At 36.8% G+C, this 26,041-nt stretch overlaps 1 protein-coding gene across 1 annotated transcript in view; it reads right to left on the reverse strand.

The window, feature by feature from the left end:
• The window catches only part of CFAP99 (cilia and flagella associated protein 99), a 53,005-nt gene that overhangs the window by 15,803 nt on the left and 11,161 nt on the right, over nt 1-26,041 (reverse strand). The window contains exons 3-10 of the mRNA XM_053941462.1: nt 23,096-23,240; nt 20,840-20,934; nt 14,806-14,918; nt 12,484-12,664; nt 8,196-8,276; nt 5,109-5,174; nt 4,114-4,173; nt 154-242 (exon numbers count right to left, since the gene is read on the reverse strand). Of these exons, the coding sequence (XP_053797437.1) occupies nt 154-242; nt 4,114-4,173; nt 5,109-5,174; nt 8,196-8,276; nt 12,484-12,664; nt 14,806-14,918; nt 20,840-20,934; nt 23,096-23,240 (830 nt within the window). The remainder of the gene's footprint in view (nt 1-153; nt 243-4,113; nt 4,174-5,108; nt 5,175-8,195; nt 8,277-12,483; nt 12,665-14,805; nt 14,919-20,839; nt 20,935-23,095; nt 23,241-26,041) is intronic.

Genomic DNA, 26,041 nt, shown 5'->3' on the forward strand with positions numbered 1-26,041 from the left:
CCTCTTCCTTTGTCAATTGTTTTTATAGAATAGAATGCCCTACAACAGATCCATTAGTTTAGTTTACCTGGAATTTACTTAATTATTTTTGATGTGGTTCATATCCTGTATCCAGGGATGTGAAAAGCAATCTTAGGTGGATCGTGGTCCTACCTTTTGAGCTCCTCTTCCAATTTGCGCTGGTAGAGGGCGCCCTCCCTCAAAATAGCTGCTGTGTTTAATTTAATGGGTATATTGTCAATCTGTCAGGAAAGGGAATGTATATTCCATAGTTAGTAATGTAAACCATGAAACAGGGTATAAAAACATCTCAGTGGGTTAAATAAATTGACCCAAGACAGCATAAATTTTGCTTAAAGCATTCATCTAGCATTAATCTGACACTCACAATGAAATTGCATGCTGTTCATAAACCACTCAAACTGCTTAAGAAATCAGCAAAGTCCCCCAAGTGGATTATAAATTTGTAATCAGTTTTGGACCATGTCAAATCCCATAGAATGTCTTCACTTCCTTTCATATTTTCCAGTGCTCATATACACTGTGCAAAAGGATTTGATCTGTTTTAGACAAAGACAATAAACTGCCTCTCTGAAAGATGTTCAGTTAGCCAGAACAGTGAAGTAAAACAAAACTGGCACCTTTCATAGGAAGGTCTTGGAAGCATTTTATAAATAATCACTATTACAATGTAGAAGTATTTCCAAGAAAACTGGAATTACCCATTGCCATATCCATTTTCTAGATAGTAGAAATGAAGAACAGTTCTCAGTGACTTTCAGGCCTCAAGGTGTAACTTGGATCCTGTGGCTGCTTTGTTAACTCTTCAAAGTATGGTGTTAAGACTGACTCCCAGACAACTTCTAAATACTGAGGGAGAAAAGGATCAATTTCTCTGCCAGTTAAAATTGTTCCCTGCACAGGTAGGGTGTTCAGAGAAAATGGGTCACCTTTGCAGACACATGTAAGAGACTTAATCTGAACCAAGGCAAAGCAGTGCTGCTGAAATAAGAACTGGGATCATTCCTGAAGAAAACAAAGCTTAATCATAACACATTTGACTTAAATCCAGACAAGTTCTGTGTTCAGAATTCAAACTTGTATTTAAATTCCAAATGAAGAACTTAATGAGTAGCTGAGAAACACATGCACAGAATCACTCAAGCTACATACTGCAAATATTGTATGCAGAAATATGAACTAAAGTCTCCTGAAATACATAACTGGAAAAAGCATGTGTTATAAATTATATTAATTAGGTAGGTTGAGGATAGCAAACACATTCCATCACCTAGAATTCACTAATTATTCACCTAGAATTCACTAAAATTACTGTTTTTATGCAGATGGCATATTTTAATGCAAAAAAATTAATTACCTGTCAGTGTCTTGACAAAATGATGATAACTTGAAGAATTTAGGAAAAGAATCCAAACCAATGTATTTTATTTCTCTTGTTTGACTTACTATGACTTCTTAATGCACAATGATGTTCTACCTTTTGATCTGCATCTCAACACATCTCAAAGCCTTCTGCATTATATGAACAGTTTGTATTTTATGCCTGTACTGTGCATAAAATGTTTCCTTAGAAATTTTCTCTGACACATGTAGATGTTTCCATACTTTTGACAGTTTTCTGTGTATACAGATTTCATGTTCTGTATTTACCAACTACAATTTGGATAGAGAACTGAACTAAGAATTATTATGGCAATACCTTAAACTTCAGTTTCACAGTTTATTGACCAGAAATCTGACTGACAATGAAATAGAAATATGGCAATATAGTTAAAATAACTGGGACTTCCAAGACATGTGCAGGCAGGTATAAGTAAAATAACTGAATAAATTCTTCTATGTCATACAGTATCAAGGAAGTTATGAATTTTACTCATTCTCTTCCTGTCATGAGATATCTTCCCCTCTTTCAAGATGAGAAAATGGAAGCAAGTGGGAAAATTACAGAGCTCTAATTCTTGTGGGAAAATATCATATTCACTATTGCCACCTAATGAACATGCAACAACTCACCAAAAGAAATAAATATGTAAAGAGCAAATATGATATGAGCAAGAGGTAGACTGAGACAGAGTCATGATGCATTTGTACTGTCTCATTCTCCCAGTGAAAAGGATGAATAAATACTTTGGAACAACAAGAGAAATAATTGCTGCTGCCCATAATATATGTCTCTAAAAAAAAAAAAAAATCATATACTGTGGGTGTTCTAAAAAGAGGGAAGCAAAATAACATTATATAATTCCATTAATTTGAAGATAGATTAAAATTTTATATATATATCTTGGATAAGCTATCCTCTTAGGATTTGTCTACTCAGAGAGTGGCACAGGCAAGAAGGTGACAGGAATAAGAAAGTATTTTAAAAGTCAATAACAATATGCCTATCTCTGCTTGAAAGTTACAGCAGCATCTTGAATATCACCTAACCAACCTTAAGGCAAATGTGTTTAGACAAGATAAAACTGTTTATGCATCTAGAGGAGATACCAGCAAGTTTTAGAAGCGGCCCTAATCAATGCCAGAGGATGCCAGATCCATATTTTTCTTAATGTAATTTAGGCAGATGGCTTGACTCTTGTTAGTGTGCACTAAAGTTGTATTACTTTATATTATCAGAAAGGGCAATGGAATGTACAGAGTTTTGAACGGAGCCCATGTAATTACAGGTCACATGTGTTTGTTTTAACTATGGAAATTTTTCCTGGTTTGGGTTTTTTTTCTCTTTCTTTTTGTCCAAAATGAACTAGGGTCTTATTACCTTCCTGTAATTTAAATGCTGCTGGATTGTAAGCAAGAAGACTGAGTAGCTGATACTGTTACTAAAGATAACTTCAGTGTGTGATAAATGCCAGTCAGGCTTTAGAAATACTTGCCAGATGCCCAGTCCTCCAAGCAGAGAATCAATCTTTTCACAGTGTTTATGAGCTGTACCTAACTACGTAGTTTTAAAGAGCAGGCAGACCTGCTCACAAGATATTTGAGGCCACAATATGAGCACAGCTGAAATTATTCTGTATAAGAACTTGAAACAAATGAAAGGTGCCAGACTGAACAATATACGACTGAAGATAATCTGTAGTGCAGTTATTGCAGAAACAGCAATGTGAGTTTTCATGTGTTCCATTGTTAAGGCTGAACAGCTCTTTTCTCATGTTTACAATTCTCTGACCCTTGAAAATTCTACAAGAGAAGCAATCAGGATAGTGGATTTCATGACCTCAGTATGTGTCTGAAGGAAACAAGGCAAACATCCAACCTGATTGTATATTGTGTAGCAGAATGACTGCTCAGCATTCTTTAGGATCTCATTTTGAAGCAGTGATGTACTGATGCAAGATTCTTCTGTCCTTATGCCAAGTTCTTAAACCAAGGTTTCACAATTCTTTTTTTGCTGGGCACAATTCTAATTTCATACTATTTTACATAAAATCTTCTCCCTTTGTAACTGAAAACGCTGTTAAGGCAATATGGTTACATTGTGCAACTGCACACAATTTACCTCAGGGAATCAAAAGGTTTTGATGACCCTGACCAGTCTCACCCAGGACCTCCACTCACGCCATCTGCTCACTGGCCTGGGAGCCCCTGTTGGACTTAGAAATGGGTTTCAATTTCCATTATGCTGGGAATTCTTCTGCTCCTGGTTGTGTCTCCATTTCTGTCTCCTGCTGTCAGGGACCTCAGTTGCTTTTGCAGCTTTGTCTCCTGACTGGTCTTTTGGGTGGACCCCAGACCTGACTTGTTACCTTGTTTTTTCCAAGGGTGACTTGCTGTCAGCAGAACCCATCACTGCCACCAACCTCTTCACATTAAGATACTGTGTGCTGTTTGGTGAGGGCACTGCTTGTGCTTTCATCACCTTTGGCTCCTTATTTCTCTTCCATCATGGAGTAGCCCTGACCATGTCTTTGTGAATTATTAATGGTGCATAGGACAAAATCTATGAACCATAGACCCAACCCATCCCATGCTCCTGGCCAAAGATCTTAGTGTAAAAACATGAATTCAAGTCGAGTTTCCATCATTGGAAGATTTGCACGTGTCAGATTTTCAAGTACATTTGACAACAGTTCCTTAAAGGTTACTCACCTTGCTTTGGATCTTTTGAGCTTTGAACACTGGTTTACTCTCCATACTGTCATGTATGTTCTGCAGTTCAAAAATACATTATTTCATTTCAGAAACAAATTTTCAATTACTCAGCAGAAGATATTAGGTATTTACCAAAACTAACAGTTGAATATTAATCAAATATTTTTTGGAGAGTAACAAATTCCACATATTTTGGAATTGTAAGACACACAAAAACTTGCTATGTACACCCAACCTAGTGGGAATATGAACATACAAAGGTGGGTCCAAATATTGACTAAAATAATGCTAAGAAGTAACAGTGATTCTTTCTTTGACTATGAAATATTACTTACATATATATATTAATATATTCATCTTTCAAATGAAATAGATACTGAGAGGACAAAATAGGTTGTCAAACAGACTTCATGGAAGTACTAATTAGTGGTAGAATTCAACTGATGCTTATTAATTTAATGATGTTAGCTATAGATACTAATGTGAAACTGTCTGGTATCATGGGGATGAACCCAGTGAATAGAATATGCAGCACTGATGCTGAACTGAATATATTACATACATAGTTTGGTGACATAACTGTGAACTGGGAATCAACCAAAGCAAGGATTCTGTATGAACGGGACCATTATTCCCTCAGCTTGGCTGCTCTGTGGCATCAAAGTTAATGGGAAAATTATATGTGGATTTAGAGAAATATTGCCAGTTTGGAGATTTGTTGGAGCGGTTTCACAAAAAGGTTGCTTGTCTCAAAATTAGGAAAATAATAAAAGCAGCACCAGAAGTATAAGAAAAGGGGGTTGTGCATTATGCATACAAAGAGGCAAATGCTGGTTCAGGGATGTGAAATGACAGTATAGCTATAATTCATAGCACATAATTCTTAAGCCCAAATAAACATATTTTTAAAATACTCTAAGATATCTTTAAATACTCCAGTCATTTTTCATCTCCTTACTGGGGAATTTTTCAGCATGTATTTTGCACCATACCTCTCTCTTTTCAGGCTTGATGGTTGCACACCTGAACTGCTTAGTATTTGCTTCCAGGAGCAGATCCTAAAATTGAAACAATTATCTTAAAGAGTGTGTTACATTTAAATTCTCTAAGAATAATTTTATGTCTCAAAAAGTCTTGTAGCCCCAACCACTATATTCAGAGAATTATAGAATGGTTTGGGTTGGAAGGGACCTTAAAGATCATCTTGTTCCAAAGCCTCTGCCATAGACAGAGACACCTCCCACTAGACCAGGTTGCTCAGAGTTCCATTCCACCTGGCCTTAAACACTTTCAGGGATGGGGCATCCACATCTTTTCTAAGCGTCCTGTTTGAGTGCCTCACCATCCTCATAGTTAAGAATTTTTTCCTAATATCTAATCAAAACCTACCCTCCTTCAGTTTGAAGCCACCCCTCCTCTTCCTGTCACTCCCTGCTCTTGTAGAAAGTCTCCATCTTTCTTGTGGGCTCTCTTCTGGTACTGGAAGACCACAATTAGGTCAACCTGAAGCATTCTCTTGTCCAGGCTGAAGAATCCCAATTCTCTCAGCCTTTCCTCTTAGGAGAGGTGCTCCATCCCTCTTGGTGGCCTCCTCTGGACTTGCTCCAACAGGTCCATGTCCTTCCTGTGGTGGGGTCCCAGAGCTGAATGCAGTGCTGCAGGTGGGGTCTCACCTGAGTGGGGCAGAGGGGCAGAATCCCCTCCCTCACCTGCTGCCCACGGTGCTTTGGATGATCCCAGGACAGGGAGGTTTCTGGGCTGTGAGTGCCCATGGCTGGGTCATGTCCACAGCACCCCCAAGTCCTTCTCAGGGCTGCTCTGGATCTGTTCATCCCCAGCCTGTGTTGTCACTGGGAGCTGCCCTGGCCCAGGTGCAGCCCCAGCACTTGGTTTTGTTACAGCTCATGAGATTCCCATGGGCCACTTCTTGACCTGTCCAGGTCCCTGTGGATGGAGTCCTGTCCCTCATGTGTGTCAGCTGCACCACCCAGCTTGGTGTCACCTGCAGATGTGCTGAGGGTGCACTCAATCACTTTATCTGTGTCATTAATGAAGATGTGAAACAACACTGGTCCCAAGATGGATTCCAAAAGCTTGACTTCATATTTACATAATTTTTCACTCCTGATTAAAGACCTGAAGTAAATAAGTATTGATTTTCTACAGAGTTCTGCCTGGATGTATCCTTTGCACAGGACATCTGGCCTTTGATAGGCCTGCCCATATGAAACATGTTGCTTGTCCAGATATCAGCTTAAAAGTATCATAATTATCTGTGGCACATCAGTACCACTGGCAGTAACTGTTTCCAGACAGCTGACAAACAATGGCTTTGGTTTTGAGTTACATTAGAGAATGATCAGGAGATCACTCCACCAGTGATTCAATAGGCACACCCCTGGCACTAATGACCAAGTCATTATATAGGGAAATACAGGCAACCACATTTCTAGTGTTTTTGATAATTTTTTGGTTGTAAACCAAATCTCTAATCAAAGCTGTGAAATACAGACTAGATTTTCTAATAGCTTTCTGGGCAGCAGCTGATAACATCAGTGTTTCTATAACTGTGTGGCTTCCAGTGTTCTCATTCCTCACAGATGTGGTTCTTGCAGTTACAGCTACAGCTTCTCCAAAAATGCTATGAAACAAATGGCATTTTTCATACATATTTCTGCTAGGACCCATCATTTCAGCTCACTTAGCAAACAGTCTAGGGATTTGACCTTTGTGAATGCTTTGGATGCCTTTAATAGCATTCCAGAAGTGACAAAAACTGCTGTTATTGTAGCTATAATTTCTGTGGTAGTTCATCTTTGTTTCTTGTATTAATGCATTTTCTTTACTGAAGAATGTGGTTTGTTGTTAAGTGATTTTATAGTTGTCATAGATTTTTGATGGTATAAGCACTGTGATACTTGGCTTTTCTTTCCCAGTTTTTCTAGAAAGTTTTTAACATGCAAATAAGCACACAGACAAATAGATGTGCTTTCCTCACAATATGGAAACTATAAAATGATAAAAATAATGTATTGTTTTTTTAATGAAATATCAAGCATAGGTAATGTGACAGGCCAGCAAAAGGAATGCAAAGTTTCTCCCCTTAGAATCTGTCACACATTAAAGCTTTCACCATAGTTTAGGAACAGAATCCAATGTCCCTTTCACATGGACATGAGGACAGCTAGTAATGAATAGACTTGTACTGGCTACTAAAAACTAGAGTCAGGCATTTTCAGAATGGGGTGGGAGACTACTGATAAAAAGGAGCCACATGGCATACCTTTTATCAAGTTTATATTATTATTTAATTGGATATGGTGACTACAGTGTGGGAATGGAGAAATAAAGTGGAAATGGATGTTTAATTAATTCCTTTCCAAGGAGAAGACAACAACAATCTGCTTTAAATATGATCTACCTCCTTGAACAAGATTCATGTCAAAGTTTGGATCAAATAGCTAGACCTGTTTGCATTTTCCAGGCCCTCCCTTCTCCTACTGTCTTAACACACAGACCATGTACTCTGTTTCTTTACAAACCAGGAAGACTTCACACTCAGTCTGCTGAAGGGAATGTATGAAGAATATGTAAGAATATGAAGTCAGAATCTGCTGGTATTTTAAAACAGTGAATGAAATGTGGTTATTTTTCAGTTATTATAGAAAAAAACCTCAAAAATATTTAACTTATTTTGTAATTTGAAGCCTTAATAAATAAATGAATATCTTCTATATCCACATGTCCATGGGATTAGAAGAACCATTGTGAAGAAAAGAAAGTAATCGTGTTTCTGCTACTTTACATGGCTGCTTGCAAAATTTCATGTATGGTACTTTTATAGTGAGAAGAAGGTGGACCTTGTCCTGGACAATTAGTAATAAAATAAAGATGGTGGGAAAAGGGTGCTAAAAGAGAGCAGAGGATACAAACTCCATGACTCTAGAGAAAAAGCCATGAGCTATTTATTTGCAAAAGCAGATGTGTTTCAGATAAAGTTCTAAGATTTGTGAAGATAACACAATAAGGAAGAACCAGTTTAGAAGAAAGGAAAGGATAGAAGAACAAAATACACTTACTTTTGCTTTTTGAATATTTTTTGTTTTGATTTCCTCTAGTTGCTTTCTTTCCTTTGGAGGCTTATAGATGCTTGGAGGAACCTATATTAAAAGACAAATATCTCTAGAATATGGGATATAAAACATTCCAAGTGACACATTCTTGCAGGCAAAAAAAAAAAGCTCATCCACTTTTCCCGTAGAATAGCAGCAGTTAAGTTTTTAAAATATTGATTCTTTTCTATTAGTGCCACTCTAGAAGACAGGGACAGATTCCAATTAGTTGGAACTACCTAGCTTTTCAGTTCTGTTCAATATATCATAACCCCTGCTCAAAAGACCAGAAAGAAAGACAATATTGGAACTCGTACAAGAAAGGCTAAAGCAATAATAAATCCTATAGGCCCTATCAGAGGGAGAAAAATGTTTCCAGAATGGGAACAGTTCTGTTTGGCATTTCATAAGCTTGACTTTCACAGCAACAACAGCCAGATAGGGCAGCTGAATAAAGTTAAGCTGTGGCACCATGTGTGGTTGTAGGAACAAGTTACGGACTCCAAAGAAGTTCAGGGAAGAGAAATCCTTTGAAGTTTAATAAATACCCAGGACCTTCATTGTAACTGAGGAGGTCTTTGAGCTAAAATGGTGGGACCCGAAGAAGGAAGCTGGAGAAAAGCAGCAGATGTCCCATCCCTCTGATTTTCCCAGACTTCAGTGTTTAAGCACTGCTGGGAAAAATACACTGGGCAAAATGGGCCTTTGCTTTGGTTTACCATGGCTGTCCCAATGTCCTGGTAAGGGAAAACCATTGGAGGTGTGGATTAAATGTTTGGGAGGTAAAGGACTCAGAGAGTCCTTCTAGCATTAGTCAAAGACCTGGGAAAGCAATCACATGTCAGCTAAAATGACCAGGCCATGACTGGCTGTCAGTTGGATCGGCAGGACATTAGGGACTTCAGGTTGATTTCTGTATTTGCTTGAGCAATAAATTTATCCCAGAGTAAGCTCTGAAAAAAGATTGGATGTCTCCTTGAGAGGAGTGGGTGAGAGAGTCTGACAGTTTACTGGACATCTGCCTAAATATTTATCTTGCTAAAAATGTGCTAGATCAATTAGAAGTTACAGAATTAATGCAAGGATTAATGGGGAAAATATATATTCTATCTTGTACTGGAGGTCAGTTCAGGGAACATGGGAGTCCCATCTAGCTTTATTGGACTATATGATGAACTACACTTTCAAAAAATCATGAATCTGATGGACTTTACACTGTCTTTGCTATGTGACATCTTTATCTACAGGTAAAACACATGCACAAACACAAGAAGATAGCAATTAAATGAACTGGTGAGACTGCTCAAGTATTTTTGTGAGCTTTTAAAGTGAAGTAGCAGTGAAAGTATTTCCCAGAAGTATCTAAGAATTTTTATTATGCATTTATGGATTGAGAAATGAAAGCCCAGAAGATTTGCACAGGGTTCCACAGGCAGTGAGTATCAGTTTATTTCACTCTTCTTCCTACTCATGAGCTTTACCTGCAAACTGCATTCATCTGCCAGAGTAAGCTGAAAATGTCTCCTCAGAAACTGCTATGCTTATTCCAAGTAATTGAAGGAGGAGCCTTTTCCATCAGCTGTTTCAAAAACATTCTTTGCCTTGTGATTTAGCCCATAGGGATGAGTACAAGCAGATAGACAGACAGACAATACAGCAATTACCCAATTGTTGGAAGATGATAAAAAGTCACTATAAATAAATTGTAAATTACAGCAACAGAGAGATCAAAAAAGGCCAGACTGTACCTATTTAATCCAAATGTGAAAAAGGGGGTTAGGGATAAGAGACAGCAGCTTTGCTTTCCCTCCCCAGGCAGTGGTCAGCCTCACATAGCCTGTGTGACATCCCTTAACCAGAGGATTATTTAGGGAGTAGGTACCACAAGAAATTTAAGGAAGAAAAAATTGAATAATCACTTTGAACTTTGGTACTCATCACTCTTCTATTTTTTAAAGTTACTGTCATAAGATGGACAAGGGAAAGCTAATGCAATGCTATTGTATTATGTGTTTCTATTATTATAGATAAAATCACAAATATATTGGTGGGTTTGCATATTTGCAAACAAAATCCTCTGTGCTTGCTAAATGATTTCACCCATTTAATTATTTTAAACAAGCAGTAGCTTCACACATGAAGCACAGCTGAAATAATAGAAAAATATATTAAAAATGCATTAAATTTGGCTGAATGATGTTACAATAACATCCCAGTGCAGCCTTTTTTTTTTTAATATACAATTGGTTTACAGAAAATTTTAAAATAAAATAATTGCATAATCTTATCATTTTAGTGTAGTGCTGATATTAAAAGAATGGATTTTGTTACTCTAGGCCAAGATATCCAAGAAAGCTGAATGTGTCTAAATAATTTTGCATATTATCAGGTTTATGCACCTGTCTCCATTTGTTTCCTTTGCAAACCTCATTTTTCCTTGTAAAATTGTATTTATGAATGTGTGCATGCATATGGGCACTCTTGTGTCTGCATCCATGTGCATGTGTGCCAAGGCCAGTGGAGACATGAATTTATAACCTTTAGACCAAATATTTGGAGTGAATTGTTTTATTTTTAGATCTCAAAATTAAAATGTTTTTCCTTTTTACTTAGTGACCCCCATTTTTGATGAACATTTATGATGATGAATGATTATCCTAAGCTTCTAGGGCTATGTTACCCCAAGGCCAGTTACTTTCCAAGGCCAGTGGGGAATCCCATCTCATTATAGGACAACTGCCCTGCCCTCTGCAATAACCCACAGCCCAGCCCTCCCCTGGGAAGGGAGTGTGTGCTCAGCACACAGGATGGCAGTGCTATCCCAGCTCCTGACCCAGTGTACGTGACACATCTCATCTTACTCAGAAACAAATGCCTGGAATAAAATAATGCTAGAAAGCAATACTTAAAATAATAATCCTGTTAATCAGAATGAACTAATTGCAGCACAGGGATGCAATAACCTATTGCTCAAATTCCAGATGCCTCCATATAATTCTGTACAGCTGTTCCAATAGGGAGCAGTAACTGTGGGTCGTGGCTACAGTAGTCCCTGCTGATAAACCACGTGACAAGTTCTTTGACAGGTACATGAGAACCATGAGTAAAAAACTGATATCTCATAAAATGAACACTTTTGTGAGATAATGGATGAGAAAAGATTATGGGATGAAATGTGGAAGACCTTTTTTTCTTTGTGTTCCTCTGAATTACAGACAACCCTCCACCATACAGGAGCCACACTATGGCTCTCACCTTACTGACCCTCTCCTGCCATGTGAGCTGTGTTTTCAGTCTGTTCACTTCAGGATGTAAATTGGTGATACTGGCAACAATGTGGCAAAGTAAAGTGAAGCTTAATTTGCTGTGAGGTACAGAAATGAAGATATGTCACTACTACACTAATGGCTTTGGATTCACAAAAGCTTTAAATTTGCAAACCTGGCCAGAATGTAAACCAAATTTAGTATAATCCAAACAACACAAACGAACTTCACTAAATGCATCTGCATTAAAGCAAATTTATTCTAAGAGGGGCTGCACAGCATAAAGTTCTAAAATGACAGCAACATGACTAATTCCTATACTGATTAAGTAGTTATTAAATGCAGTTTTTCAGAGCCTGGTATTAAGCTGTTTCAATGTAAAATCCCATTAACTGTATAACACACTAACATTAAATTGCTCTGCCATCCTAAGATGTAAATGGTTTCTAAGGGCATTCAACACATGTATTATTTAAAACCTGAAGTGCTAATACAAGGTGGCAGATAATGCCCAAATCTATGATTTCTGAGCTCACTTCCCACTGCATTTAAATACAGATGATTTTGCAGGCTTTATTAAGTTAGTCATAGTAGCTTGATCCCAGATCCTGTTTGCTTTACCCCAGTGAGGTAACATCATCTGCGGGTCTCTGATTTGTACCAGTGTAACTAAATCACAATCTGAGACAATAAGTAAAATAACTTAGCATTTCAAAGACAAATCTAGTCTCATTTTTACATGAGCACTGAATTTAAACTGAAAGCCTTAATTTTAGAGATTCAGCATTAAGATAAAAATAAAATTCCACTTTCAAGGAGGAGCTGCAACCCTAGACTTCATCTCATTTCTAGTGAAACTGCTTCTCTATTTATTTTAATGAGAATTCATTTACAAAAAACCCTAAATTTAGATTATTAACTCCCCTACCAAGATTTTGTGCACAAGCATACATGAAATTTAGTGTCTTTCAAAAAATAAACCAACTTACAGGTTGTCTTTTTGGCAGTACTGGCAGAGATGCTGGTGTAGGTGGAGGAATGGCACGTGGCTTGGGTACAGTCAAATTAAATTCCTTTGGCCGAGTGACTCTCGAAGTCTTGACAGTGGTGGTACGATTACTTAATTTGTCTGTGAGTTTTTCAATCAGTTGCTGCACTTTCGGCTGCCACCTTCAAATAAACGCAGATTTTTCAATTTTATTTTGTTTGTCTCTTTCATACAGACCTACAAACAGTAGATGAGGTTGGCATTGGTGCAAATTCTATAATGCTTTCTGCCTCAATTTTAATAAAAATGACCTGTGAATATGTACTCAGGATTTAGCTACACTGTGTTATTTCACCTCTTGAGAGATGGTGTCCACCCAGATTACTAGTGGTGAAATAGCCACAGTTTTTATGGAATAAACAACTATCTGGCCAGTTGGTTTTGTGGCAGGACCAGATTAGGAGTCAGAAAAGCAGCTGTCACAGGCTAATTGCACACTTAACATACTTAGATGAAAAGACTATGAACAGTGGTCTGGGTGTTGCCACATGTACCAACAGAGCACATACAGATCAATCTTAAAGCACAGACAGTTCTAATAGAAAAAATAGAAAGATCCAAGGAGTTTGATGAATTATCAAATGAAGTCTTAGGGAGCCCGGTGGGCAGTCAAGAAGATTTTGGTTTCTGTAGCTTTGGGCTTTGTATCAAGGTTCAGACTTCTAAGGATTGACAGGAAAATGCAGATTAAAGGTAAAACACAAACGGTATCACAGTCTAATTACAGTGACAGCTTCAAGCCAGTTATTCTTCCTCTATATATGTTATATCCTTACATATTGCACATGCAATGGAGCTTCCCCAGGACTTGAAAAGCAGATGACAATGCAAACTTACTCTAAGTTGTTTATATGACTGTTATCTTAGGTAGTACTGTCATTACAGGGTAAGCCTTGCAAGTAACTTATGCAAGTAATGAAGCTCCATTAAAATAAATAAGACTCTTTATATTAACCTCATATTAATTTTCTATTTCTATTAATATTAGAAAGAGGAACACAAAGACACATTTAAAAGAATTTCAGCTACTGAACTGACTAAATTCATCGCTGCATCCTCAGACCCTTGAAGGATGTTTCAAACCAGTAACCAAATCTAGTCTTGAACATTCTTGTATAACTTACATTTGCCACTTCCAGGCAAAACATGGATTCATTACACTGAGTGTAACTGACTGTGAAGGACAGCTCCAATAAACTTGGTGCTAATGAAACAGTGGCCTAAGCCTCAGCCTGGATGAATGTGTATGTGCAAGAACCATGTGGGTATGGATATACATCTCAATATCTCTCTATCTGTATTTTTATACTATTCTAAGCTTTTGTTATAAATAGAATCACTACAATGGAATATTTTGAGTCAAATTCTGGCTTCAGATTTATCCCTGTGGTCCCTGTAGAACTCAGTGGAATTCAGAGTAGTGCAAGCCAAATCTATGTCATATATTTGCTAAAGTGCTATTAAACTACACAGTGTGAAAGGATTTTTCTAGGGACTTTGATATGACAGAACTGGATGCAAAACTCATTTTCAGCTGATATTGTTCATAGCATGTTTTTGTCTAACATTATTTGCCATCATCTGGGTTAATCTATATTGCCTTGAGAAGGATGTGTGACTACAGCCACACTGGTGTAATTTATCTGTTCTGGGTAAAAAATTAGAATAAAAAGTGACCCAGTAGGCTGCAGAGCTACTATTTCTCCACATGAAAATGGTCTCGTTTGGCAAGGGTACAGTTGCTACCATATCACCACCTAACCAATGAGTTGAAGCACCTCAGAGCCTTTAAGCTCTTAAATTGTGCTGCAACCGTGTAAATAAATAATAACTTTAAAAGACTTGCTTATATGCTTATCTGATTTGCTCAGAAGGGATTTTATGACCATCAGTATAAACAAGTCTGTGCATAAAGCCAAAATCAGGGAAGTCAAACATTTTTTCAAATACCTAATGTCATACAGATGTTGAAGTGAGTGATGAGGCATGACTCTAAGATAATTTGAACCTTCTGTTTTATTTTTCTCAGAGTACGATGTTTTATCTGTTCAGGGGCATCAGGAAGCAAATGAACAACAGCTGTGAAAGGACTTTTCTGAGAGAGAACCTTGCCTCTGGGGATTGCTAAAGACTTGTGTAGACAAGGAGGGTTCTGAGTGACTTCAATAGGAGAAACACTTTAGCAGAAATGTGAGCTTTCAGGGAAAGCTTTCCCCAGCTTTTAAACTTTGAGGTGGCCAGAGGCTACTTAAATACTACTTACCTTAGCAGTGGATCAATCCAGTTCTCTTTAACATACACTGAATCGTAGAAGTGACCCCATTCATCTTTTATCCATGTGTTCAGATACAAGTCATTGAAGAAGAACCTAAGAAACTAATAATAAGTGGCTTCTTTTAAATATGAATGTTGGAGACATGGTGTATATAAGACTACAAAAAGATAGCTGCTTTTACTACAAACACCACTGAAGAACTTGCTGGTATTTGACCTTGTAATTACAAACACAGATGCTTGGTGAAGATGAAGAGATATTTTTAGATTCTTATTAGCTGGTGGACAGTCTTATGTTTTTAGCTCTATTTTGTGAAACACTAATAGATACTAAATTTTTTTTTGTGGCAAAACAAAAAATAAATTACAGGCTACAACATAGAGATATGTTTATTCATCTTTAATTTGCTTCAAACATTGTGAAACAACGATTTCATTCAAAATTAATTACTACTGGAATACACTGATTTTAGTATAATTTTACAATAGAGTTTCAGAGTCTAGTATACCTAAGGTGGACTTCTGATTATCTATAACTGGAAGACCCATGAAGCCCAGAAATATGTCAGGCCAGACACTGCACTTGAGTGACTTAAATTCTTTTCAGCTCCCTGGGAACTGGGCAGAAGAGAATTGCTGAAAACTATTGTAAATGCTATACAATGTGGCTTTTTCTTTTATTGAAATATAATTAATTGGCATATTCCCATTAAAAGAAAAGATTGAAATTTGGCACACTTATGCATTGTAGGGGTCTACATGCTGGAGAAATAACAACTGACATTTGAACTTTTGTTTACCACTCCAGTTCACCAGAAGTCAAAAGCCTTTCCATTAAATCTTGAAGTATTCAAATGGCCTTTTGAAGCAATCTTGAAAAATGGCACTCAGATTCAGCCTGCATCATTTACAGCAATATAAATTCCAAACTTCAACCTTAGCTCTTCCATTAAAATTATTGGAAATGAAAGTACAAGTATGACACTGAAATAATCACAGTAAAAGCAAAAAGGTCCACTAAATAATTTTGACATTATGAGACATACTGAGAAGCAGTGCACTGCCACTTTGAGAAACTTCAAATGGAGACTTGCAGAGCTTATTAGATTAGACTTGGCATCAGCCCCACCTCAAGTTGTTTTATACATAGCCATAGAGTTCTTTGTATCGAGTTTTTAGTTCTGCAGAACTATGAGGGAGCTTCTTAATTCAAATGTGGTGTCAGGCCAAGGTGCCTCAGAATTTTGTGACTAATTCAGCTACAAACAACTGAGATTTGACTCAAGGTGTTTGCTGCAGATGTTCAACAGATCTAGAAAATCTGCTGCTTGAAATCCATAGTCTTGATGTGATCATTTCCAAGGAATTAACCTTTAAATTTAGCCATATTTTAATCTATTGTGCTTTTGGTGGTCAAAAGACTGATCAGTACTGCAGGACTAAATGAATATTACCCCTTTGGATTTCCATTCTTGTCTAGAAACTACTGCTGCTCCCTAAATTTGCAGGGGTAAGCTTAACAACATACCATCCAAAAGAAGTTCTTTCATCCCTAAAAACTTGATTATAAACTAAGTGTTGAATGTGAAGAAGTTGGGGGTTTTGATGCTTCCAGATTCCTAGGTGTTTAATAAGCATATGGTGAGGGATGCATTTAATCCCATAGTTCTAGAAAGTCATTCATTGTCCTTACAGAGGATGTTCCACTGTAGCATATTGGATTAAATTTGTCACCTAACACTGATTTGTACTTCTGCAATGTGTAAATACAATGTCAAAAGTCTAGACTGAATTCATACTTCCCACCAGAAAGGATGCACAGTGTAGACACGATTTCTACCAGTGATTGTAACAAAATTGTACACCCAGTTATCCCAGCAGTCGGTGAGATTACAGTGAACGTATCCCCTACCACAACACTGATCTTATGGGAAACCCTGACTATACATGAAGTTTATAAAAACCCATGTAGTCAAGTGTGTATACAGGGATTATAATACAGTATTGACCATGAGCTGATACACTTAAAATATGACAGACCCTGAGGTTTGAGCTGGTTTCAAATTTCTAGGTATTCAGAGAGCTCACAGAAATAGAAATACTGCAGGTGGTGATGTGTAAATATTCAATTTTTTTTTCACTAGCGTCCATTAACCTGAGCTTCTCCCTCTCTGTGTCCTCTTCTACAGCCTAGTCCATCCTCAAAGGCTTCAGTCAGTTGCCCACTACAGTGCCATGTGAAACTACACCTCTGGATTGCTGTTTCAGCTCTCACTGACTCTGTCACATTTGCTGTAACTATCTTTTACAAAGCAACTCAACTAATTCTTCAAGGCAGATTAAACTATAATAAAGTCACACAGTGATTTCTAGCTGCTGTATTTAACAGCTGGCTGTTACAGTTTGAGGCTTCCTGCAGCAGCACCAGTCCTGTACTGGTTACTAACATTTCCCCCTATATTAAAACAAATAGGTAATGACGTGATTGACAAATGCTATTATGTACTCCTGAGGTACAGAGAACTGTGTAATCAGATATCAACACTGTGATGTATATTTTTGTACTGTTTTAGTCACAGTCCCCAGAGAAATGCTACAGTAAGGATATGCCACAATATGCATCATACTAGAGAATTCTTGGAACACAGCCCTGGAATGGTCATTCAGGCACTGCAGGGATTGCAAATGGCAATGAAGGATGACTGGACATCATTTCTATCAGAGTGTGCCTGAACCAAAGTCCACAATCTTATGGATAATCCCTATCACAGATGGTGATAAGACAAAAGAAATTTTTCTGTTTTGTGAACTGAATTGTGAGGAAAAATTCCTGATATTTCTGTTTTGCCTTTTGCCACATATGACACAGGTGAAAAACCCAGTAACAGCAGTGATTGCTTTTACAGCAGCAGAATGAGGCTTCTCTCAGATTTCTGTTAGGATGTTACCAGACTCTGTCTCCTTAGCAAAGTCACTGGTAGCCATTTGGTAACAGCATTATTCTGCTTACTCCTCTGTCTTGAACATTCCAAAACTTTCACTACTCAGACAGCATGATAATGAAGAACCATTTCCCTTCTGGAAGTGATGGAATTACACCAACAATGAATTGTACCCATGTTTATATTTTAATGTATACTCTGGCAGTAGTAACACAAGTGTGTATAATTAAAGACTGTTTTGTAATGCACTTTTACAGGCGGGCTAAATTAATACCTTATTTTTGAGAATTTGAACTTAATATTCTCAACACACTTTTACACAGTGGGATCATACAGATTTCTAGAAAATAAATAAAAAATGGTAAATTTCCTCATCTAGTATTATCTTTACATCCATGGAGGCATTTGCAAAGCTGAAATGCTTACATTCAGAATATAAGATTTTGACTCTTGAATTAAGGAAGTAACTGCAGGAAACAGCATGTTCTGTTTCTCCATACTGATCAGCCACTGCCTGAAAACATTGACCCAGCTTGGACTGGTTTTACCCACCATCCACCATAAGTTTGATCATATCCTGCTATTCCTACCTCATCTTAAATTCTATTACAATGCCCAGTTCTTATGTAGTGATATTCCTTTGATTATCTCAGAAGTTCTGTAGAACTGCTGTTAGAAGCAATCAGAACATGAAGCAGAAAAAACAGGTTCTTAACTGCTAGAAAGAAAACAGTTTGTATTTTGTATATTTTACAAGACAATTCAGAAATTACAAAGCTGTTTACTTCAACTTTTTATTTCAATAGTGTATTTTCTCTAACACACAAACCTTTAAATTTTAAAATAAATGTAGAAGAATAGCATGTAGAATAATAGAATACAAAAATAGATTTGAGCCAGCAGTGCATGGATAATTTCTTAAAAGGATAATCACACTAAAGTTACAAGAATGGGTTTTATCCTATGGTTCTGTAATTATATCATCATAAAAAAAATTTACATGTATTCTTAATATTTCAGAATGAGAGCTTGTGATTTGCTGTTCAAGCAGATGAACATGTGTAAGTGAGGTAGCATTGTTATTCTGTCTAAATGAAAATATTTGAACATTCATCAAACATAGGGAAACATTGTGACTTTGAGTTGAATGGATTCCATCATACAGGTCTTTAAGAGAAACGTCTTAAATCTCCCATAGGTTGCCATCATTCACCTGAAGACTATTCATTTGAGTGAGGTTTATGTGCATGATGAAGAAAATTCCACTCATCCTGTGATGTGTGAATTTATTTTTTAATTGAAGTAAATCTGTCCTATGTAAATATATGTGAATATTTTTCAGTGTCTAAACTGAACTCGGACACAATACTCATCAGGCAAATTCTAGAGGTCAGCATCCTGAAGGAGGTTCCCAAATTTCTAATAACCTTTGTTGCTAAGGCTGCAGATCTGCCTTCTGCTCTTTTTTCTCTGTTGCTGGGGGGACAAAATGCTGCTTCTAAACCTTCTGCTGCAGGTGCATTAATTTCATCTAGCATCACTTTCGAGACAAAGAAACTGTTCTAAATACAAGAAAAGGAAATCTAGGTACCATGGTGATGAGGATCTGATAAGATACTTAAGCAAACCAAGTCACACCTGCTACAGTGATAGCAGGTGCACAACATTGGAATATGCAGTACTTCCCTATCAGACAAGAGTTATTCCAGAGAAGGAAGGAGGCATTATCTAAGCCAGAACATCAGGGCACTGATGCTTAAGCCACATAAAGCTAGATGAATGGAATCAACAGGAGATCATTGGCATGATGTGGGAAATTTGTGTTGCTAGCTGAATGAGCTCAAGATGCAACCAATCCAGTAGCTTGTGTCTAAGATGTTTACCAAAGAAGGGGCTGGGAGAGCATTTTAGACAGAGTGATTTGTCTGTCTACCAGATTATGATAATTCTTACAGCCACTCCTCTGTTCTTTCTAACTGTTAATGAAATATATAATTTTTGTCTCTGAATGGAATTAATAATAAGCATTCCATAGTAAGTCCATCTAAAACCAGACAACTTAACCTACTCTCTCCCTATTGCAAAGCAACTCTATTCATTAAAGAGACACTGGCATCCACATGAACATTCAAAGTAATCACTATAAGGATAAACCTTAGCCTTTTGAGTATTAATTATTAAAATTTGCCTATCTCTTTAATTCCATCTTTGTTATTCAAACAGCGTATTTGGACTATGCTTTGAAACATCTGGATAATCAAAGGTTACAGATGCTGTGTCACCAGTGATTTAATTTTTAGCCCATTTTCCTGAGAAAACAGGGCTTATGAGAAAGCACTGCTGCTCACTTTATCCCTCTGCTCGTCTGTACAACATAGCTTTTAAGATAATTAGCACTTTGATTTTGAAAGAGAAGAAGAAGATAATTATATTTCTACAGTTACAATGAAAAATAGCAAACAAATGGTGGAGCAACCCCCAAATTCATTACTTCAGAAAAGGACAGGGAAGCAGAATTTTGTTGTCCCACTTTTTATTCGGCAGCAGTGGTTTGGTCAGTTGCATGTTGTACTGGGACAATTGGTACATGCATAGGTCCCAGCCAGCCAGTGTTTTTGGGAAGGAGAAAAAGTGATGGAAGCACAATAGGTTTGATAATGAAAGTGGCAGTGGATTGTTCAGGAAAAGAAGAACACTAAACATCAGGAACTGCAAGTTTCAACAGGTTCATTGCATATGGAAAAAACATCTCCTGTCTAAAGTCAAAGAAACAATGTGAGCAGAGGCAAGAGTGGGTGTGCAACTTAAAGGGACAATTGTAAATGACATAAACTGTAAATTATGTGATTATCTGACCTTCTCAGATGATATAAAATATATTTAAATTGATCTCTGAATATAAGAATCATCCTCTAAGTAAAGAAATGGAAGGGGTTTTGGTAAAAAAATACTAATTAAATTTCTGAATTTAACCAGAAAATACCAGTAATTTCTCCATGTAATTTATTCTCAAAGTTCAGAAAAGTCATCTGATTAATCAAACACAATGAAAAGATACGTATTTTTTAAAATGTTTTGTACCTGTTGCATTTTTGCAGTGTCCAAGGATTTCACAATTCTACTGAAGTGCTGAAGACCAATCTCTTCTAGTTGAAAAGTAGCTAGATAACAGATAACTATCAAAAGATACATACATTTAAAATGCAGCAGGCAATTCTAATAAACTTATACTCAATATACTAAATAAACCTATACTCAATTCTAATAAACCTATACTATATCTAATAACCCTTTACTCAACATACTCTGTGATTTAGACTGTTACCTTAATTTTAAACAGTTTTGATAGTGAATTTTTCAATATACTCTGATTTTAATGTTTTGAGAGAGGATAGCTCTTACTCTTCTGTTACAAATTCATAGTTCATTATACATAACATTATAGACAACAAAAAAATCAAACATAAAATTTAATAGTTCCAGTATTTACTTTGCTTTTTTTCCTCAAGTGGCCATATTGCCTAAAATGTTGTAACCTTTGTTTTTATTCATTTTTTTTATTGAATTGGAATAAAATCAAGTTTTTAAATTGTGAAATTTCAAACCTGAATCTTGCACTCTCTATGGCAAGTACACCGTTCAATGATCTTAGAGGTCTTTTCCAACCTAAATGATTTATGATTCTATTCTATGATACAGGAAAAGGCACACTCAGTACTGTGAAATTTTAGTAGACCTGTAAAGTTCATGGGCTCCTGTATCAGCTTTCATTTGTCCTCACTCACATTGATCAATCAGGCTTCACTTACAGTGCAGTGTTTTAGCTGCCACCAAACTGTAATGTTAAAATCAGGAAATTCTGGCCAATGTGCTGCAGCCAACTCAGTGTATCTTTAGGCTTCAATCTCTTGTGCTTTAGTACAGCAACACATTTAATCAGTCTTAGCAGAATATACATTTATCTCCTACAAGCTTTATTAAATTCAAATCTGCTCACACATAGCAACAGCCTTTATAAGCAGCTTTGATCATTTAAGTGTCAATGCAGCTTGGCAAAGGGAATCACAAGCAGCTTAAAAAAATGTAAGCCAATGACCTTAGACTCTCAACTTGTTGATAAAGGAAAATTTTCTGTTCCTACCCTCTGCCTATGATTAATGGAAGCTTTTGAGTGGACCAGTCCTGACAATCCAATTATAGCATCACTCAGCTTAAAGGTATAATTTATGTGCCCTAGACAATGAAAAACATGGCTCTGGAGAAATGGAGACAATGAAGCATTACCATTTAGAAATAAACTCAATACACTAATAATTTCATCCTTGACAGTTTAGGCTCCCTTTTGTTTGTTGTTTGATTTATATTTCTGTACTTTCCCAGATTGTGACAGAAGCCACCAGAATTGTAATAAAAATTTACATTTAAACACATTTAATGTTTTTAAAACATTAAATGTAAATCTATTTATATTAGATAAGTTTCTTTGGAATTTTAAACCACTCTGAATTAAATGAACTTTTGAATATACTCACAAAGATTCAGAACGTAACTGACTTAGAGAACCAGTGACAGAGGTATTTGTGATTCCAACTTATTTAGGGACTTAACAGATCAACCTCAGCATGTGTGTATTAAATAAATAGCATAAAATATTTTTAAAATTAATTTTTTCATGTACTTCTCAATACTTGAAATAACTTTGGGAATAGTAACCACCCTAATTAACTGGGTAGATACTATCAGATATAGTTGTAGCAGAACTGATTCTAACCAAGTGACTAATAAAATTAAAATAATTGACCTCACTCCTGGAGATAGATACTATCTTACTCCTTAAGATAGTATCTTAAGTTACTTCTGTCATTGTGATGGTCAGTAATGAAGAAACCCACTCATGAATAAAGACAATTGTGTCTGTATACTGTGAGATGTGCTCTGGTCCTCAGCACACAGAGCTTTGTTACACATTTTTGTATCTGAATGGCAGAGGTACTGGGTTGCATAGAAGAGAATAAAGGAAAAACACTGAAGAACATTTTTTAAAGGGATGGTTAAACTTCCAAGATGCTTCTTCCAGCCACTGCTGCTATTTTCCAACTGCATCTTACCCTTCTTAGGTAAAATTCCTGTTAACACCTGAAAGATTTCAGACTAAATAACAATTTCAGATTTTGGACTTCACATTCATTATGACATTAGAAAAGGTCCTGTACTTCACACTACACTAGACACAATGACAGTGCTTCCAATGTAATACAATACCAAGACTTACACTAGTAAAATTATATTTTTTAAACTTTTGTGGTAAACACATTTGGTATTGTAAAGACAACTTACCTATATAAAGATTACGCTCAGAAATGGGGCAGTATCTCCCATCCTGAACATAAAAGGCATTGACCACCACATCCAATATGGATTTATATTCTGTGCATCCTGCTAGTGTATCCAGTACAAATTTTTCTTCTGTCACATTAAGAGTCTGTAGAGAAACAAATTTAATAATAATTAATGTATTCTGGAAAGAAAATTTTTGTGTACAAAAAGTACAATTATTTTGAAGTAACTGGAAAACATGAACAATGAACAGCAGTGCCTTTGGTAGGGCTGCTGCCCTTCTAATGCTATCAAATAAGGGCAGTCCTAGCAAACTAATGGCCCTTGTTAAGTAAAATGTAACTTTCTCCAGTGTTAAGTGTTCATTTTACCTGCTGACATAAGCATTGAGTTAAATGACCTTCATGTGTGAATGTCAGCAGTTGATGCAAAGAAAATCTGAAGTCTCTGAGCTATGAGCAATGATTAACTTAGTCAACAGTATAAGAAAGTTTCAGTACGATTTTGTTTTCCCTCAGGAAACCTCTTCTTTGTGGGTGAAGTCTGTGCTACTTAAGGAGACTAAACTGAGGGGAGAAGCCAGAGATTATGGAAAAGACTCTTAACTGCTACTGAAACCCAACATTGGAGAACGTGACTGATTTAAGCTAAACCAGTGAATGCCAGGATTCTCTTTAATGCAGACTGTTTCTTATCCAGCTAATGCTGCTGGTCACTTGTAATGTTCATGCAGTATCCCAACAGAAGAGGAGTGCAGGGCGCTCACTTCCTTCTGGATCCTACCCCATAATCCCTTTAAAAAGTCTGAACGCTCCTCAACTTCAAAGAGCGTTTCAATCACAATAACTAGCTATGCAATATCTGCTACCATATGAGATAAACTTCTAGGATGCACCACCTTTAAACATTGCAATAAAATCTGAGGCCCAGACCTTGTTATTACATGAATTGAAAATGGCCAGCTGAGCTATGACAAAATGACAAACAATAATGATCCTTTGATTTAAGGAGGTTAGGCAAGAAGCCAAGCAAAAAGGCTAAGTGCATCTTCTGAAAAACATGGACGTGTAGTCCATGTTTGATGTGTGATCTCTCCCAGAGCTCAGAGATGTGAGAGCAATGGAATGTATCAGATGAGAAGTTCACCCTGCCTGGTAGGCTGTCTGCTACCCTCTTGATTGCTTTGCTTCCTTAATGTGATTCATTTCTAGTTTATGGGTATTATTAGAGTCTGTTGAATGGAACTCTGTGAGTTTTCTCATGAGTGACACTATACAGAGCTTTGAGATCAAGCAAATATAAGGCAAAACTTTAAAATTACCATTCTAGTATTTAAATGTAAAAACTTATGCAGAAGAATTCAAAGTGTATTTTCTCAGGTTGCCATTCAGAGCAAGCATAATTTTTTTCACTACTCCTGTTCAAAACCCTGATTTCATTCCTTTTAATTTGTGCATCGTCACTGGGAAAAATGAGGAAAGAGACTGAAAAAAATCTTAAAATATAAAAAAAAAAAAAAAAAAAAATAAAAAGAAAACAAAAAGGAAAGTATGGACTCCATCTTGCTAAGCACTGAGGATTCTTGTGAGGCACACAGTTCATTCCAAATACACCTTTTATGGTTGAAGATTTATGTAAGTTCTTTCATGAAACTAACAAAGAAAACCGATAAATCTTACCCCCCGCTAAGTGATGAAATATATATATATACATACATATACACATATATATAATATTTGATATGACATCTCTAAGAATTTACTAAAAAAGGCAAAAGCAAACCTAAAAAACTGAATGGCAAAGTCAGAGAGGAGTAGTTCCAGTGAAAGCAGGATTGTGACATTTTGAATCTGAAACAATTGTTCCCTTGAGCAAATGGTGTTACTTATGAAGAAACTGCAAAAAATAGTAGCTCTGTTAATAAACAGAAAGTCCATCATAAAACTGGTCAAGCCTGTTGGAAACAAGCCCAGCAGAAACTCTCTCAACTATCTCTGCTAGAAAGCTAAAATTTCAGTTGTTTTCAAGATCTTTATTAGATTAGAATCTTTCCATTCATGTTCTGTGTAATTTGATATGAAGTGCTTTGGCAAACCTGTGCTTTTTAAATGTACTGTGCAGAGGTGGCCAAAAATAGACAAACAGGTTACAACAGGACACCACTTGTGCCCAACTCTCCTCCTATACAGTGGAGACTACAGCATAAAAATGCAATTGCCTGTCTACATTTACTCTACTTTACTGCTCTGAGTTAACAACTTAGTCAGTAGTATTAGGATGAACACAGAAGTTCTTACTCTTGCTAACACCTTGAGCAAGAATGTATAAAACCACTACATGGCCTTGAGACAAGCAACAGGGTGACAGGAGGTGCAGCCTGGGGACAGCTGTGCCCCACAACATCAGCACTGACTGGCAGTTCTGGGCACCACAGGACAAAACGTCGTCATGAAACACAATCAGCTGAATCTGCTTTCAGCCTCAGAAGGTACCACATGTTATGTTTCTACATGCAAAAATTGAGACTAGTTGAGCAGCCTGCAGCTGTGTCACCTAAGGAAGTGATCTCATCACTACTCAATCAACTAAACAAGACTGGGCAGGAGGAGTACTTGGATAGGAAATCCCAAAGGTGAGCCAGTTGTTGGTTAAGCCCTGCAGATAATCTAGTGAATCAAAATCTGAGCCAGTGCTTTAAACCAGTTAGGATGCTCCTTCAATAGAAAGTGCATTGTGTCCTCTACAAAGTTCATCCAGGATATTTACAGTTTATCTGTATATCTGAAATAATAATGGCTTTGGGAAAGTAATATGTTGGGTAGGCATAATTTCTAGCACTAATTCCTAAATGCATTCTTTCTGTGGGGCTTTGTGCTGTGCTTTATGTCAGTGGGATACATTTCAGAGAGGGCCAAGTGATCCTGAAATGGTACAGTATGACAGATT

The sequence above is a fragment of the Vidua chalybeata genome, chromosome 4 (genome assembly GCF_026979565.1).
Source record: "Vidua chalybeata isolate OUT-0048 chromosome 4, bVidCha1 merged haplotype, whole genome shotgun sequence".
Lineage (NCBI taxonomy): Eukaryota > Metazoa > Chordata > Aves > Passeriformes > Viduidae > Vidua > Vidua chalybeata.